The sequence below is a fragment of the Apodemus sylvaticus genome, chromosome 5 (genome assembly GCF_947179515.1).
Source record: "Apodemus sylvaticus chromosome 5, mApoSyl1.1, whole genome shotgun sequence".
Taxonomy (NCBI): Eukaryota; Metazoa; Chordata; class Mammalia; order Rodentia; family Muridae; genus Apodemus; species Apodemus sylvaticus.
In genome coordinates, this window is record NC_067476.1 from 5960848 (window position 1) to 5972358 (window position 11511).

General features: G+C 50.3%; 1 protein-coding gene across 1 annotated transcript; it reads right to left on the reverse strand.

Annotated features, from left to right (window-relative positions):
* Window positions 1-978: 978 nt before the first annotated feature.
* LOC127684104 (histo-blood group ABO system transferase 2) lies at window positions 979-10515 on the reverse strand. The gene is made up of 6 exons (XM_052181074.1): window positions 10497-10515; window positions 6474-6543; window positions 5837-5893; window positions 4351-4386; window positions 3719-3853; window positions 979-1666 (listed from the first exon to the last, which is right to left on the reverse strand). The coding sequence occupies exons 1-6, from the start codon at window positions 10513-10515 to the stop codon at window positions 979-981; spliced, it is 1005 nt and encodes a 334-aa protein (XP_052037034.1).
* Between the last annotated feature and the right edge of the window lie 996 nt (window positions 10516-11511).

The window sequence follows — 11511 nt, forward strand, 5'->3', positions numbered from 1 at the left end:
GAGTTGACCCACCCCAAAATCTGTATCATCATGAAAGGGCCAATCCTACTGTTCAAAAGCTGCGGGATCTCCGTGATACCGAGCAACAAGAGGATAACCAGGAGGAGTCCTTGTGAGGATCCCATATTGATAGTGTCCTAGAAGCCTAAGATCTCGAACCCAATAACCCATTGCAGTGAACATTTGCAAGGGAAGATGTGTGGACAGAGGGATACACTGCGGGGCACACCGACATACTACAGCGTCCACTATGAGATGCTTCTGTGTTGTTGTTTGTGTTTTATTTGGAGGGATTTGCAAGGGCAGAGGGAGGATATGAGGGGACATGGAGATGAATGGGACTAGGGTGCATGATGGGACACTCACGAAGAATCAATAAAAGTTAAAAAAAAAAGATAGCCTCGAGGAATGCGCCTCCGTGGTAGCATGTAGCATTCTGAGGCGCTACATGCTGAGGCAGGGGGGTTCCATCACCCCCCGCCCCAAAAAAGGAAAAGGAATCCAAAAACTTCCTATATTACCTAGTAATACATTTATTCCAAAAATGAGCAGAGGTGATTGATGGGCACAGGACGCTGATCTGCCCCGAAGGCGCTGAACAGGAGCGAAGCACCTCGGTGGGCTGCAAGCTGACTCTCCTTGCCCTCCGGCCTGTTCCTATAGGCACTGGCTCTCTGTCACGCCTCCAAGCAGAGGAAAGAACAAGTCTGAGGGAGGATGCACATGCCGTCAGTTGACAAGAGTGTCTCCATGTTCTGAAGGCTCCATCTACTGTGTCAATCAGTGCAGAGACACACAGTGGAGTGGAAGGTGGCTGCCACTCCAGGGCTCAATGTGTGATAAGCCAAGTGATACTGGGCCTGCTGGACTCTGAGGTAGGATAGAGGGTGACAATTGTCTCTCAAATCCTTTCAGTTTCAGCACCGCCTGGCGTGCCACCTGGCTATCAGCCTGTTCTCTCCAACGAGAATTCAGCTCTCAGTTCCTGATTGCCTGATGGTTCTTGGGCACGGCCACATATCTCAGCTTCTTCATGATAGAGGGCCAGCCCAGCAGCTGCTGGTCCCACATGTACTCTGGGGACAGCACCTTCGTAGGCTTATGGTGAAGCAGGTATTTGTTCAGATGGCTCTCATCATGCCACACAGCCTCAATGCCATTGGCCTGGTCCTCCACCATAGCCTCATGGCAGGCCTTGGTGAGACGGTGCACTTCTAGCACTGACCCCCCAAAGAAGGCTCCCATGTAGTAAAAGTCACCCTCATGCAGAGGGATGTAGGCCTGGGACTGTGGCCGGCGCTCATAGGTAAAGGCCTCTCGGCTGCTACCGTAGAAGCCAGGATGCAGGGTGCCGAAGAGTGATGAGAGAATCTCCACACCCACGTGGTCACTGAACTTCATGTCCACGTCTCCACACACCAGGTAGTCCACCTCATGCAGAAAGCGCTGCTCTGAGAAGCGGCTGATCATCTCCATCCTGTGCATGGACACATCCTGCCAGCGGGTGTAGTTGCGCACAGTTAGCACCACCAGCTGCCGTCCTGCACCCAGGGCAACCTGTGGCACATCAGCTGGACGGTCAGTGAAGACGTAGTAGATGACCTTGTGTCCCACCATGAAGTGCTGCTCTGCCGTCTCCAGGAACAGCTTCAGGAACACCACATACCTGTGAGGGAGGACAAAGGGGTATGGAGAGGTTTACCACAGCTGAAATAAGACATACCAGGGCATAGCCCCAGGCTGCAGAAGCCATAGCTGTCTGGAGGCTAGATCTCTCCACTCTCCTGGTTAGACTGCTGTCCTAACCAGTCTGCAAGGCTGTACCTCACCTCACCCTCATTTGCTGCAGAAGGTTGCAACATCAGCAGCCCACCTTAGCAAGGAACACTGACTGAACTAGAAGCCTGGAAGCCGTAAGCCAGGCAGCAGGGCTGATTCCTCAACTTCAAGGCATACCTGCTGCAGGTATCTGTTGTCTTGGCAACTCTGTAGCAGGCCACCCTTCACAAATCTGTCACACACACCCTCCAATAATGACAACTCCATCCCAGGACAGTCCACGCCTCATACACTGACCTGAGCAGAGCCTCTGCTCATAAAAGCCCACTTCTAAACCCTAGTGGAACTGAATGGATTCTTAAGGGTCTAGTATTTGCACCCTTCCTTTGTGGTGTGCTGCAGGGCTGTGTCTCAGGAAAGCAACGGTTCTCTATATCCCAGATCTTCCTCTTCAGAAGACTTAAATAAGCTGCCTTTAGAAGAGGCACTCAGTAACTCATGTATGTTCTGAGTCACCCCCCATGAACTCCATCAGAACAAGAACTGGTCTCACAGGGTAGACTGAAAAAGGGTGAAAGGCACCCTAGAAACAAGGGCAAGCCTAAAACAAACCCTCAGGTCCGAGGACAAAGCCTTAGAACCCAGGTTCGAAGTCATCTCCCAGCCCAAGATTTTACCTGCTTCAGATGGCTGCCCCTCCCTGGATGACCTCCAGGGCCATATGTCCCCACCAATGGAAACAAGGCTCCCCATCACCTGGCAAATGTGCAAAGCCCCCACTTAAATGTCAGAAACAAGCAAGTGGCAATTTTCGCTGCATAAAGGTGACTATGGGGTCCCCTGCTAGTTCCCTCAGAGGCCTTCTTTCCACAGACAAAGCAGCTACCCACACCTGGCAGGGTTCTTGCTGATGCACCTAGCAGCACCCAAAAAAGGTAGTGTTTGTGTCTTCTTACTGTAAAGCCCTTTGTGCCTAGGAGCTTCAGACATTCTCAAGGTGCTAAGATCCCTCCAACTAAGCCCCAAACATCGCTCACATCTGCTTGGTTTAAAGGCCTCAGGGCTATCCTTGAACCTCACCCTGCTCTGCAGGGAGACACAATGTCTTCTTACGTGTAGCACAAATGGCTTCCCTCAGCACTCACAGCCTTCCACCCTTTAATGTTGCCCTGTCCTGCTTCCCACAGGCTTCCACAGAGCACATTTCTTGCATGTGGCCTAAAGTCAGCCTGACCCAGAGTCTCAGGGCTTCACAGGTCTACTACTACCCACTGTCCCCGGGGATGAGGCTAAATGTCCCACCCAACCCTTGATGCCCGCCTTGTCCTGCATCCGAGGGCACATCAGCAGCCACAGCTCTGCTGGCATCCTATTCCTTCCTACCGGCTCCAGGATGAAGAGACAAGCCTGAAGTGGGAGCTGATGGAGGCAAATGGAACCTGAGAACACAGTAGGAAGGGCAGCTGACCTGAGGCTCTGGGAGAAGGCAGAGCTGGGTTCACTCACCTGTGAGCCCACCAGAGCTCAGGAAGGTGGAAGAGTGAACAAGGCCCTCCCCCCACTTCATCCTAATTACAAGCATGGAGCCTGTTATGCCTGTGTGTGCATCCATGAGGGTGTGTGCACATGTATTGTACAAATTCATGTTTACTTGCCTGTGTGCATGTGTAAAGGCCAGAAGTTGACTTTGGGTATCTTCTGTCATTCATTTTATTTGTTCTTCAGACAGGGTCCCTTCATTGACTCTAAAGCTCACTGTTTGGCTAGACTGTCCAACAAGCAGGCTAGATCCACATTCCCCTCTACCCACAGTGCTGAGATTACAAGCACATGCTACCATTCCCAGCTTTTCCATGATGTTAGAGATGAAACTCATGTTCTCATATCCCCAAAGCAAGTGCTTTACCCACTAGCCATCTCTCCATCCCCAGATGCTTACTTTTTGATGGCAAACACCGTCAATCCAATCGTGGTATTCCGAAGCCTGAACTCTTCATTCAGTATGTCGATGTTGAAGGTCCCCTCCCAGATGATGGGAGCCAGCCAAGGAGTCAAGACAAGAACATCTCTCCTACTACATGGGGAGACAGCCACCAGCAATGTGTTCACAAGCATGCCTGCAGGAACCCTTCTCAGATTCCCCACCTCAGCTTCTCCTAGGGCTGATCACCCTCCCAGAACGAGGCTGTGCCAGCCAGCAGCAGTTCTCAGTGACTATCCACAACCCCAGCCATAAAGCAACTGGGTTTACTGCCACTGTACCCTCCACATCTCTAAAAATCCCTGATGACAGAAACAGAAAAGAAGGAGCCGAAGCCCAAATGCCAAAGAAGAGATAGAAGATGTTCTGAGCCCCAGATCGGAATCAGACACCCTTAAGACTAAAGCAGTTGGTGAAGCAAGGTCAAGGAGAATTATAATCAGGTCTTTGGTTTCTCCTGAGTTGAGTTGTTTCCTGAGACTAACTCAGGCCTTCAGGTTTGCTACTGAACAATTCCCCCAGGGAAGCAAATCATCCATTAGTGCCTTTAGGACTCCTGCGCTACACATGCAGTGACTAAATCTACTCACGTGGGTTTTAGCACCCTTGGCTGAGGATAGGCCTTCCTGAAAAAGAAAACACCAGAACTCAAGTTGACGGGAAGGTCATTGGACACATGTCACTGGCAGCCTTGCAGCAGGCAAGCAGACCTTCATGAGCAGTGCAAAGCAAGCCACCACGTCTGCCCATGATCCTGGGATCCAAGGATGAACCAAAGCAGGAAGGTCACAGTCTGACTTGGCATGAGTCATGTCCCACGCCCACCCCTGGATAAGGCTGGGAGCTCTAAGGACTACTTCAATACACAAGCTGGATGAAACTGGACATACCTGTCCCTAGCAGATTCTGAGCGTCCCACCTGGGGCTGCAGCCTGCCTTGGTCCTGTCCTCGCTGGCAGCAGGGTCCTGGCTCTCTGTCTTTGTCAGAAGCCAATCCCATCATCAGTGTAAAGTCATTCCTATAAAAGGCCAGGGGCAATGTGTGGCAGTGAGATGTTCGCACAAAAGATGCCAATCCCCAGCTGGGAGGTGGTGGCGCACGCCTGTAATCCCAGCACTCTGGGAGGCAAAGGCAGGCAGATTTCTAAGTTCGAGGCCAGCCTGGTCTACAGAGTGAGTTCCAGGACAGCCAGGGCTACACAGAGAAACCCTGTCTCAAAAAACAAAACAACAACAACAAAACAAAACAGGGACCTCTAGAGAGACAGCCATAAAAGATGTGACTGTCTCCCAACAGAAATAAAGGTGAGTGCTTTGGCAGTATAAAGCTGACACAAGAGTGAACCGGTGAGAACAAGAACAAAGGGTGGTTGGGAGGATGTGTAGCCTACTGGGGAGCACAGCACAGACAAAAGCCAAGGCCAGAGCCCCAGTCCAACAGCATCCATGGCTTGTGAGGGAACACAGTGGGACCAGCTGCTGAGAAACGTGAACAGGGAAGACCCACTCTCAGAAAGCCTCCTACCTTCTGCTCTGAAGGATCGTTAGCTACTAGAAGGAAAGTAGGGTTAAGACAGACAAGCATGTAGCTGGTGCAAGGCCACAGAAGGCTCACAAAAGCAGGCAAAGCCAGGGGATGCCTTCCCTAGACAGCCTAACAGGATCTGGAAACGGTAGGGATGGAGAGGGTCTCCAACTTGGGTCTAGTTGTAGAAGGCAAAAGTCTAGTATTGCACTCAGCAGACTGCTGGGAAGTGGGTGAGGAGCAGAAGCTGTTCTTGGAGCTGCCCAGGCAGGTACAGAGGGAGGAGGAGGCTGAAGCCAGAGAGGACCGCACATGCCCATTAAAGACAGCAGGGGGCAGCAGAAGCTGGAGAAGGTCTGGAGCCATCCAATCAGAGAGGAGGGATAGACAGGCAAAGGCCACGAGACAGCATACCCCAAAAAGTTCATGCAGCCAGTAATCTACCCTCTACACATGATCACACACACACACATCACACATGCACACACACAAGCATGTGACACACACACATAGATACATCTCTCTGTCTCTGTCTCTCAAGGCCCACTCACCTAGTCACATCTCCTGGGTTCCCCAATTCCTGGCTTCGGAGGCTCAGGAACATGTAGCTGTAGGAAGGATGTGCACAGGGGCAGCTGTTCAGGACACAGACCTGACACCAGCTGCCCGTCCCTCCCTCCAAATGCACCACTGAATGGAACACAGTGAGCACAGATCCCAGTGGACTGCAGGGTCAGGTGACAGAACTAAGGATGCTCACCCCACTGGAAGAAACAATGGCAAAAAGGAAGTGCCCTGGACAACTGTAGCAGGTGCAGACAGCCCCTACTCTGAGCCACATACCTACAGCCCGAGACTATCTCAAAGAGTATTTCCTGGCTGTATCTACAGAAGCCCCGGTAGGCATGGCAGGGCCTGCTTTCTGAGGGATGACTCACAAACCATTTGCGTTGAGAGAGGGCTGAAGTCCTCCACCCCAAGGCCTGCCCTCCTCTCTGTCCCCAAGCCCCCCTCACAGTCAGAGCCAAATGACCGGGTGCCCAGCCCCAGCCACCTTGGTGGAATCAGAGGCTTCATGCTGTCAGTGCCTCTGTGGGTGCTGGGCTAAGAGGACCCTCATCATTGCTGTGCTGGTAAGGATGCACACAGCTCAGGGCCCAGCTGCTCCTCACCAGCCTGGATTCTTACCCAAAGAAGACTAAGATAAGCACTGTGAGAGGAAGGAGTCCAAGGTGAAGCAAGGAGTATTTCAGTCTTCCTGAAAAACAGCAGCACAGGATCCAGTTACTCACCTGTTTCTCGGGCCTGACTCTGCTCCAGGCCTGTCCTGAGATTCAGAGGTCGTCCTGTGCCCTGTAGCCGCTCTATCACAGGCAGCCCCAGTCCTAGCTAGAGTTCCAGCCCCACTGAGGACACAGGGAAAGGAAGCTTGTTCCCTCCCAACTCATGACTACAGCTGCTCCCCCTGAATCTTCAGGGTCCCCTTGGGCCCTTACTTCCTCATGCCACTGAGCACGACCTCCTGTGGTAAACCGAAATAATCCAAAATGAATACCTTGGGGTCACTTCTGGCTCCATTGTAGGAGGCTAGGACCAGCTCCCCTCCTGGCCCCGTATGCTTACATCACAGGGACAGCAACTCATCTTTTCTAATGAATTTTTCTCATGTGAAGTTCAACCCAGAGACGATGTACTAGGTAAGTGTTCCACCACTGACCTATGCCCCCAATACTTGAGATGATTTTGATGTCTCTCCAAGTTATATGTTCTCATAATCAAGTCCAAATATTCCTAAAGGGCATATGTGTAAATAGTTTCATATGCCAGATCAGAAAAAGTTCAGTGGGTGAAGTTTGTGCCACAGCCACACACATATGAGGACCTCAGTTCATATCCCCAGAGCCTGTGTAAAAACCAGACATCAGGTGATCCCAGTGAGGAGGGGGAAGAGGGAATGGAAGGATTCATGAAAGCCCACAGGGCTTAGCCTGGCATGCACAGTGAGGAGGAACACGAGAGACGCTGCCTCAAACAAGGACAAGACAAGGATGGACACCCATGGCTGTCCTCTGACCATCACAGGCACACCCACACTCACGTGACATGGTTTAAGACTTAGGTCTAAAAATGCTCACCTCTCCCTGTCCCAGACAGTAACTTGCCCTTTTCACCTACCTGATGTGGCAATCTGTATTTAACATTTATATATTTATTTACTTGTATGTGTGTGCACCTGTGAATGAAACAGAGCACATAGAGGTCAGAGGTTAAGTTGTGTGGGGGTCATATTTCTCCTTTTATGATGTGGGTTCTAGGGATTGAATTCAGGTTATCACATTTGGCAACAAAGACCTTCACACACACCCTCCCCGAGCCATCCCATGTTACACTTCTTAAGTTTCCTCTCCGTGTCTCCAAATCCCCCCACAACAGAACACCAATAGCTTATGCTCTAAGATCAAGAATTGACAAATGGGACCTCATAAAATTACAAAACTTCTGTAAGGCAAAGGACATTGTCAATAGGACAAAACGGCAACCAACAAATTGGGAAAAGATCTTTACCAACCCTACATCCGACAGAGGGCTAATATCCAAGATATACAAAGAACTCAAGAAGTTAGACTCCAGAGAGCCAAATGACCCTATTTAAAAATGGGGTACAGAGCTAAACAAAGAATTTTCACCTGAGGAATATTGAATGGCTGAGAAGCACCTAAAGAAATGTTCAACATCTTTAGTCATCAGGGAAATGCAAATCAAAACAACCCTGAGATTTCACCTCACACTAGTCAGAATGGCTAAGATGAAAAACTGAGGAGACAGCAAGTGCTGGCGAGGATGTGGAGAAAGAGGAACACTCCTTCATTGCTGGTGGGATTGGAAGATGGTACAACCACTCTGGAAATCAGTTTGGTGGTTCCTCAGAAAACTGGGCATAATATTACCAGAGGACCCTCTTATACCACTCCTGGACATATACCCAGAGGATTCTCCAGCTTGTAATAAGGACACATGCTCCACTATGTTCATTGAAGCCCTATTTATAATAGCCAGAAGCTGAAAAGAACCCGGATATCCCTCAACAGAAGAATGGATATAGAAAATGTGGTGTATATAAACAAAATGGAATACTACTCAGCTATTAAAATAATGAATTTATGAAAATCTTAGACAAATGGGTGGAATTAGAAAATATCATCCTGAGTGAGGTAACCCAATCACAAAAGAACACAAATGATATGCACTCACTGATAAATGGATATTAGCCCAGGAGCTTGGAATACCCGAGACACAATTCACATATCAAATGATGCCCAAGAAGAAGGAAGATGTGTGGATACTCTGGTCCTTCTTTGGAGGGGGAACAAAATTCCCACAGAGGGAGATACAAAGACAAAGTGTGGAGCAGAGTCTGAGAGAAGGACCATCCAGAAACTAACCCACCTAGTGATCCAACCCAGACACTATTATTGATGCCCACAAGTACTTGCTGACTGGAGCCAGATATAGCTGTCACCTGGGAGGCTCTGCTAGTGCATAACAAATACAGAAGAGAACTCTCTCAGCCAGCCATTGAACTGAGCACAGGGTCCCCAGTGGAGGAGCTAGAGAAAGGACCCAAGGAGCTGAAGGGGCTTGCAACCTCACAGGAGGAACAACAATATGAGCCACCCAGTACTCCCAGAGCTCCCAGGGACAAAACCATCAACCAGAGTACACATGGAGTTACCCATGGCTCCAGACACGTAGGCAGTAGAGGATGGCCTTGTTGGACATCAAAGGGAGGAGAGGCCCTTGGTCCTGGAAAGGCTCCATGCAGCAGTGTGGGGGAATGCTGGGACAGGGAAGTGGGAGAGGGTTGATTGGGGAACAGGGGGAAGGGAGATGGGTTATGAGATTTTTGGGGGGAGGGGGACCAGGAAAGGGGATTTGAAATGTAAATGAAAAATATATCTAGTAAAAAAAAAAAAGGGGAAGTGTGACCTTATTAGAGTAGGTGTGGTCTTGTTGGAGGAAGTTTGTCACTTATTATGGGACTTAAAGGTTCAAAATCCCAGGCCAGCTCCAATCCCTCTCACCCTCTGCCGCTGCCTGGGGATGAGGTGGAGCCCTCAGACCCTGCTCAGGTGCCAAGTGTGCCACCATGATGATAATGGACTCTAAGGCTCTGCAACTGTAAGCAAGCCCCGACGAAATGCTTCCTTCTGTGGCCATGGTATCTCTTCTCAGCAACAGAACAGTGACTAAGACAGAAGCCGGCACCAGGGAACAGGGTGTTGCTGTGACAGGCCTGACCAAGCTGCTTGTTGGCTCTGCAACAAGACTAGAAAAGTGATTGAACTCCTTAAGGGGATTTAATGTGCATCTGAGTAGGACCAGGGAAAGCGGCAGCTGAGAGTGATATAAACTATGAGAACCCAGCTCACCTTTCAGAGGAGAAGAATATTGGTGAGTGGCCTGAGGACTGTTCTTGAGGTATTTTAGCAAATACCTCAAGTGACAGCTTTGTGTCCTTGTCCAAAATACATACCTGAGGCTAAATTGAAATTGAAGGGGTGGGGGTGGGGGGTGTTGGATTAATGGTGAAGAAGAGGAGATCTCAAGACATTCTAGTATTGACCTGGTGGTGTGACTATTAGTAATCACTTATGTAGATCTATAATGAAAAGGAGCAATCTGGACAAAGAGAAATACAAAATGTTCTGTGTGAGGAGAACAGAAGCACCGAAAAGTGTGATGGAGCTAAGTCCAATGTTCAAGGAGATAAAAGGTTTAAAGTAAAGCCCTGAGCTGGGCGGTGGTGGCGCACACCTTTAATCCCAGCACTAGGGAGGCAGAAGCAGACAGATTTCTGAGTTCGAGGCCAGCCTGGTCTACAGAGTGAGTTCCAGGACAGCCAGGGCTACACAGAGAAACCCTGTCTCGAAAAAAAAAACCAAATCCAAAAAACCAAAAAAAGTAAAGCCTGATGCTTTTCATTAGGTAGGGGAGGATCCTTGCCCGACCTGCAGGGACCCCCTCTGTGCTCCCCCTTCCTCTGCTCTCACTCTGGGTGTAACTCCCTGCAGAAACCACACCCTCTTCCAGGAGGTTGCCTGGGACTAGAAAAAGGAGGGGAGAGTAGAGAAGGCCAGATTTGCCTGAGGCCTCAGACAGATTTGCAAAGCAGATCCTGCTGCTTACCGCAGCCCTGCAGGGGTCTCCCACCCATCCGCAGATCTCTCATCGCTCTGCCACACCTGCTCGGTCTCCCGCCGCATTCCTCTGCTACAACTTCCGAGGGATATAGGCAGGGAGGAACCGCACCCTGGTACGCGGACCCTCCAGCTCCAGGCACCAGGAGTCTCCTACTGACTATCGTTCCGCAAACAGAACCTAAGGTCCAGGTGGTGCCAAGAAGCTCCGCCCCTCCGGGCCTGTAGAATCTAGACCAGTATCCTGAGGCACACACTCAGCCCAGGGTCACACACGCCCTTGCTCCTTCCTAGGTCACTGGTTCCACACCTGAGTGACCTAAACAGTTCCTGCCTAGAGAACCTCAGCTCCCTGAAGGTCGTTAACACTAGCGACTCCAGTTCACAGGACTCAGCAGCCCCCGTCTGCATCTCCAACCTCATGGTCCCGTCCCATGACCTACGCTTTTGTCCTCTGTGTGACAGGGCCTCTAGGCGCGCAGGGACCACGCACCCTACGGGGAGGAGGAGCTAACGCACAAAGGCCAGGATACCAGCAGGCGCCCTATTCTGGCTACTGCTTCCAAGACTGTTAGAGCCCTGTTCACACTTCTGCTTCTAGGCTGTGTTCTCCTAAACCACTTTTAGCAGGTGAGAACACAGAATCACCCAGAGGTAAAAGGGTCAGGCAAAATGGACTTTGGTGACCCCACAACTTGATTAATTTTTAATCCATAGTTCTCACTATGGAAAACCATAGCATGTCTCAGCATCAACCTTCACGTCTCTCCTAGCCAGCCACTCCTCCTCAGGCTTCTACCACCTGATTGAGAGCCAGCTGGCCTACTCACAAGGGAACTGGATACCAGCCAAGCAAGTCACAAGGTTCCATTCTGCCTTCCCCCATCCGTGGCGCATTAGGAGAAAGAGACCACAGTTTATATATGAGACATCTCAAAGCTGTCCAGGTACCCACCCATCCCAGCCTTCAATATAGAGTCAATAGAGCACCATCAAAATCCTAGCAAGTTATTTTGTTAAGTATCAAA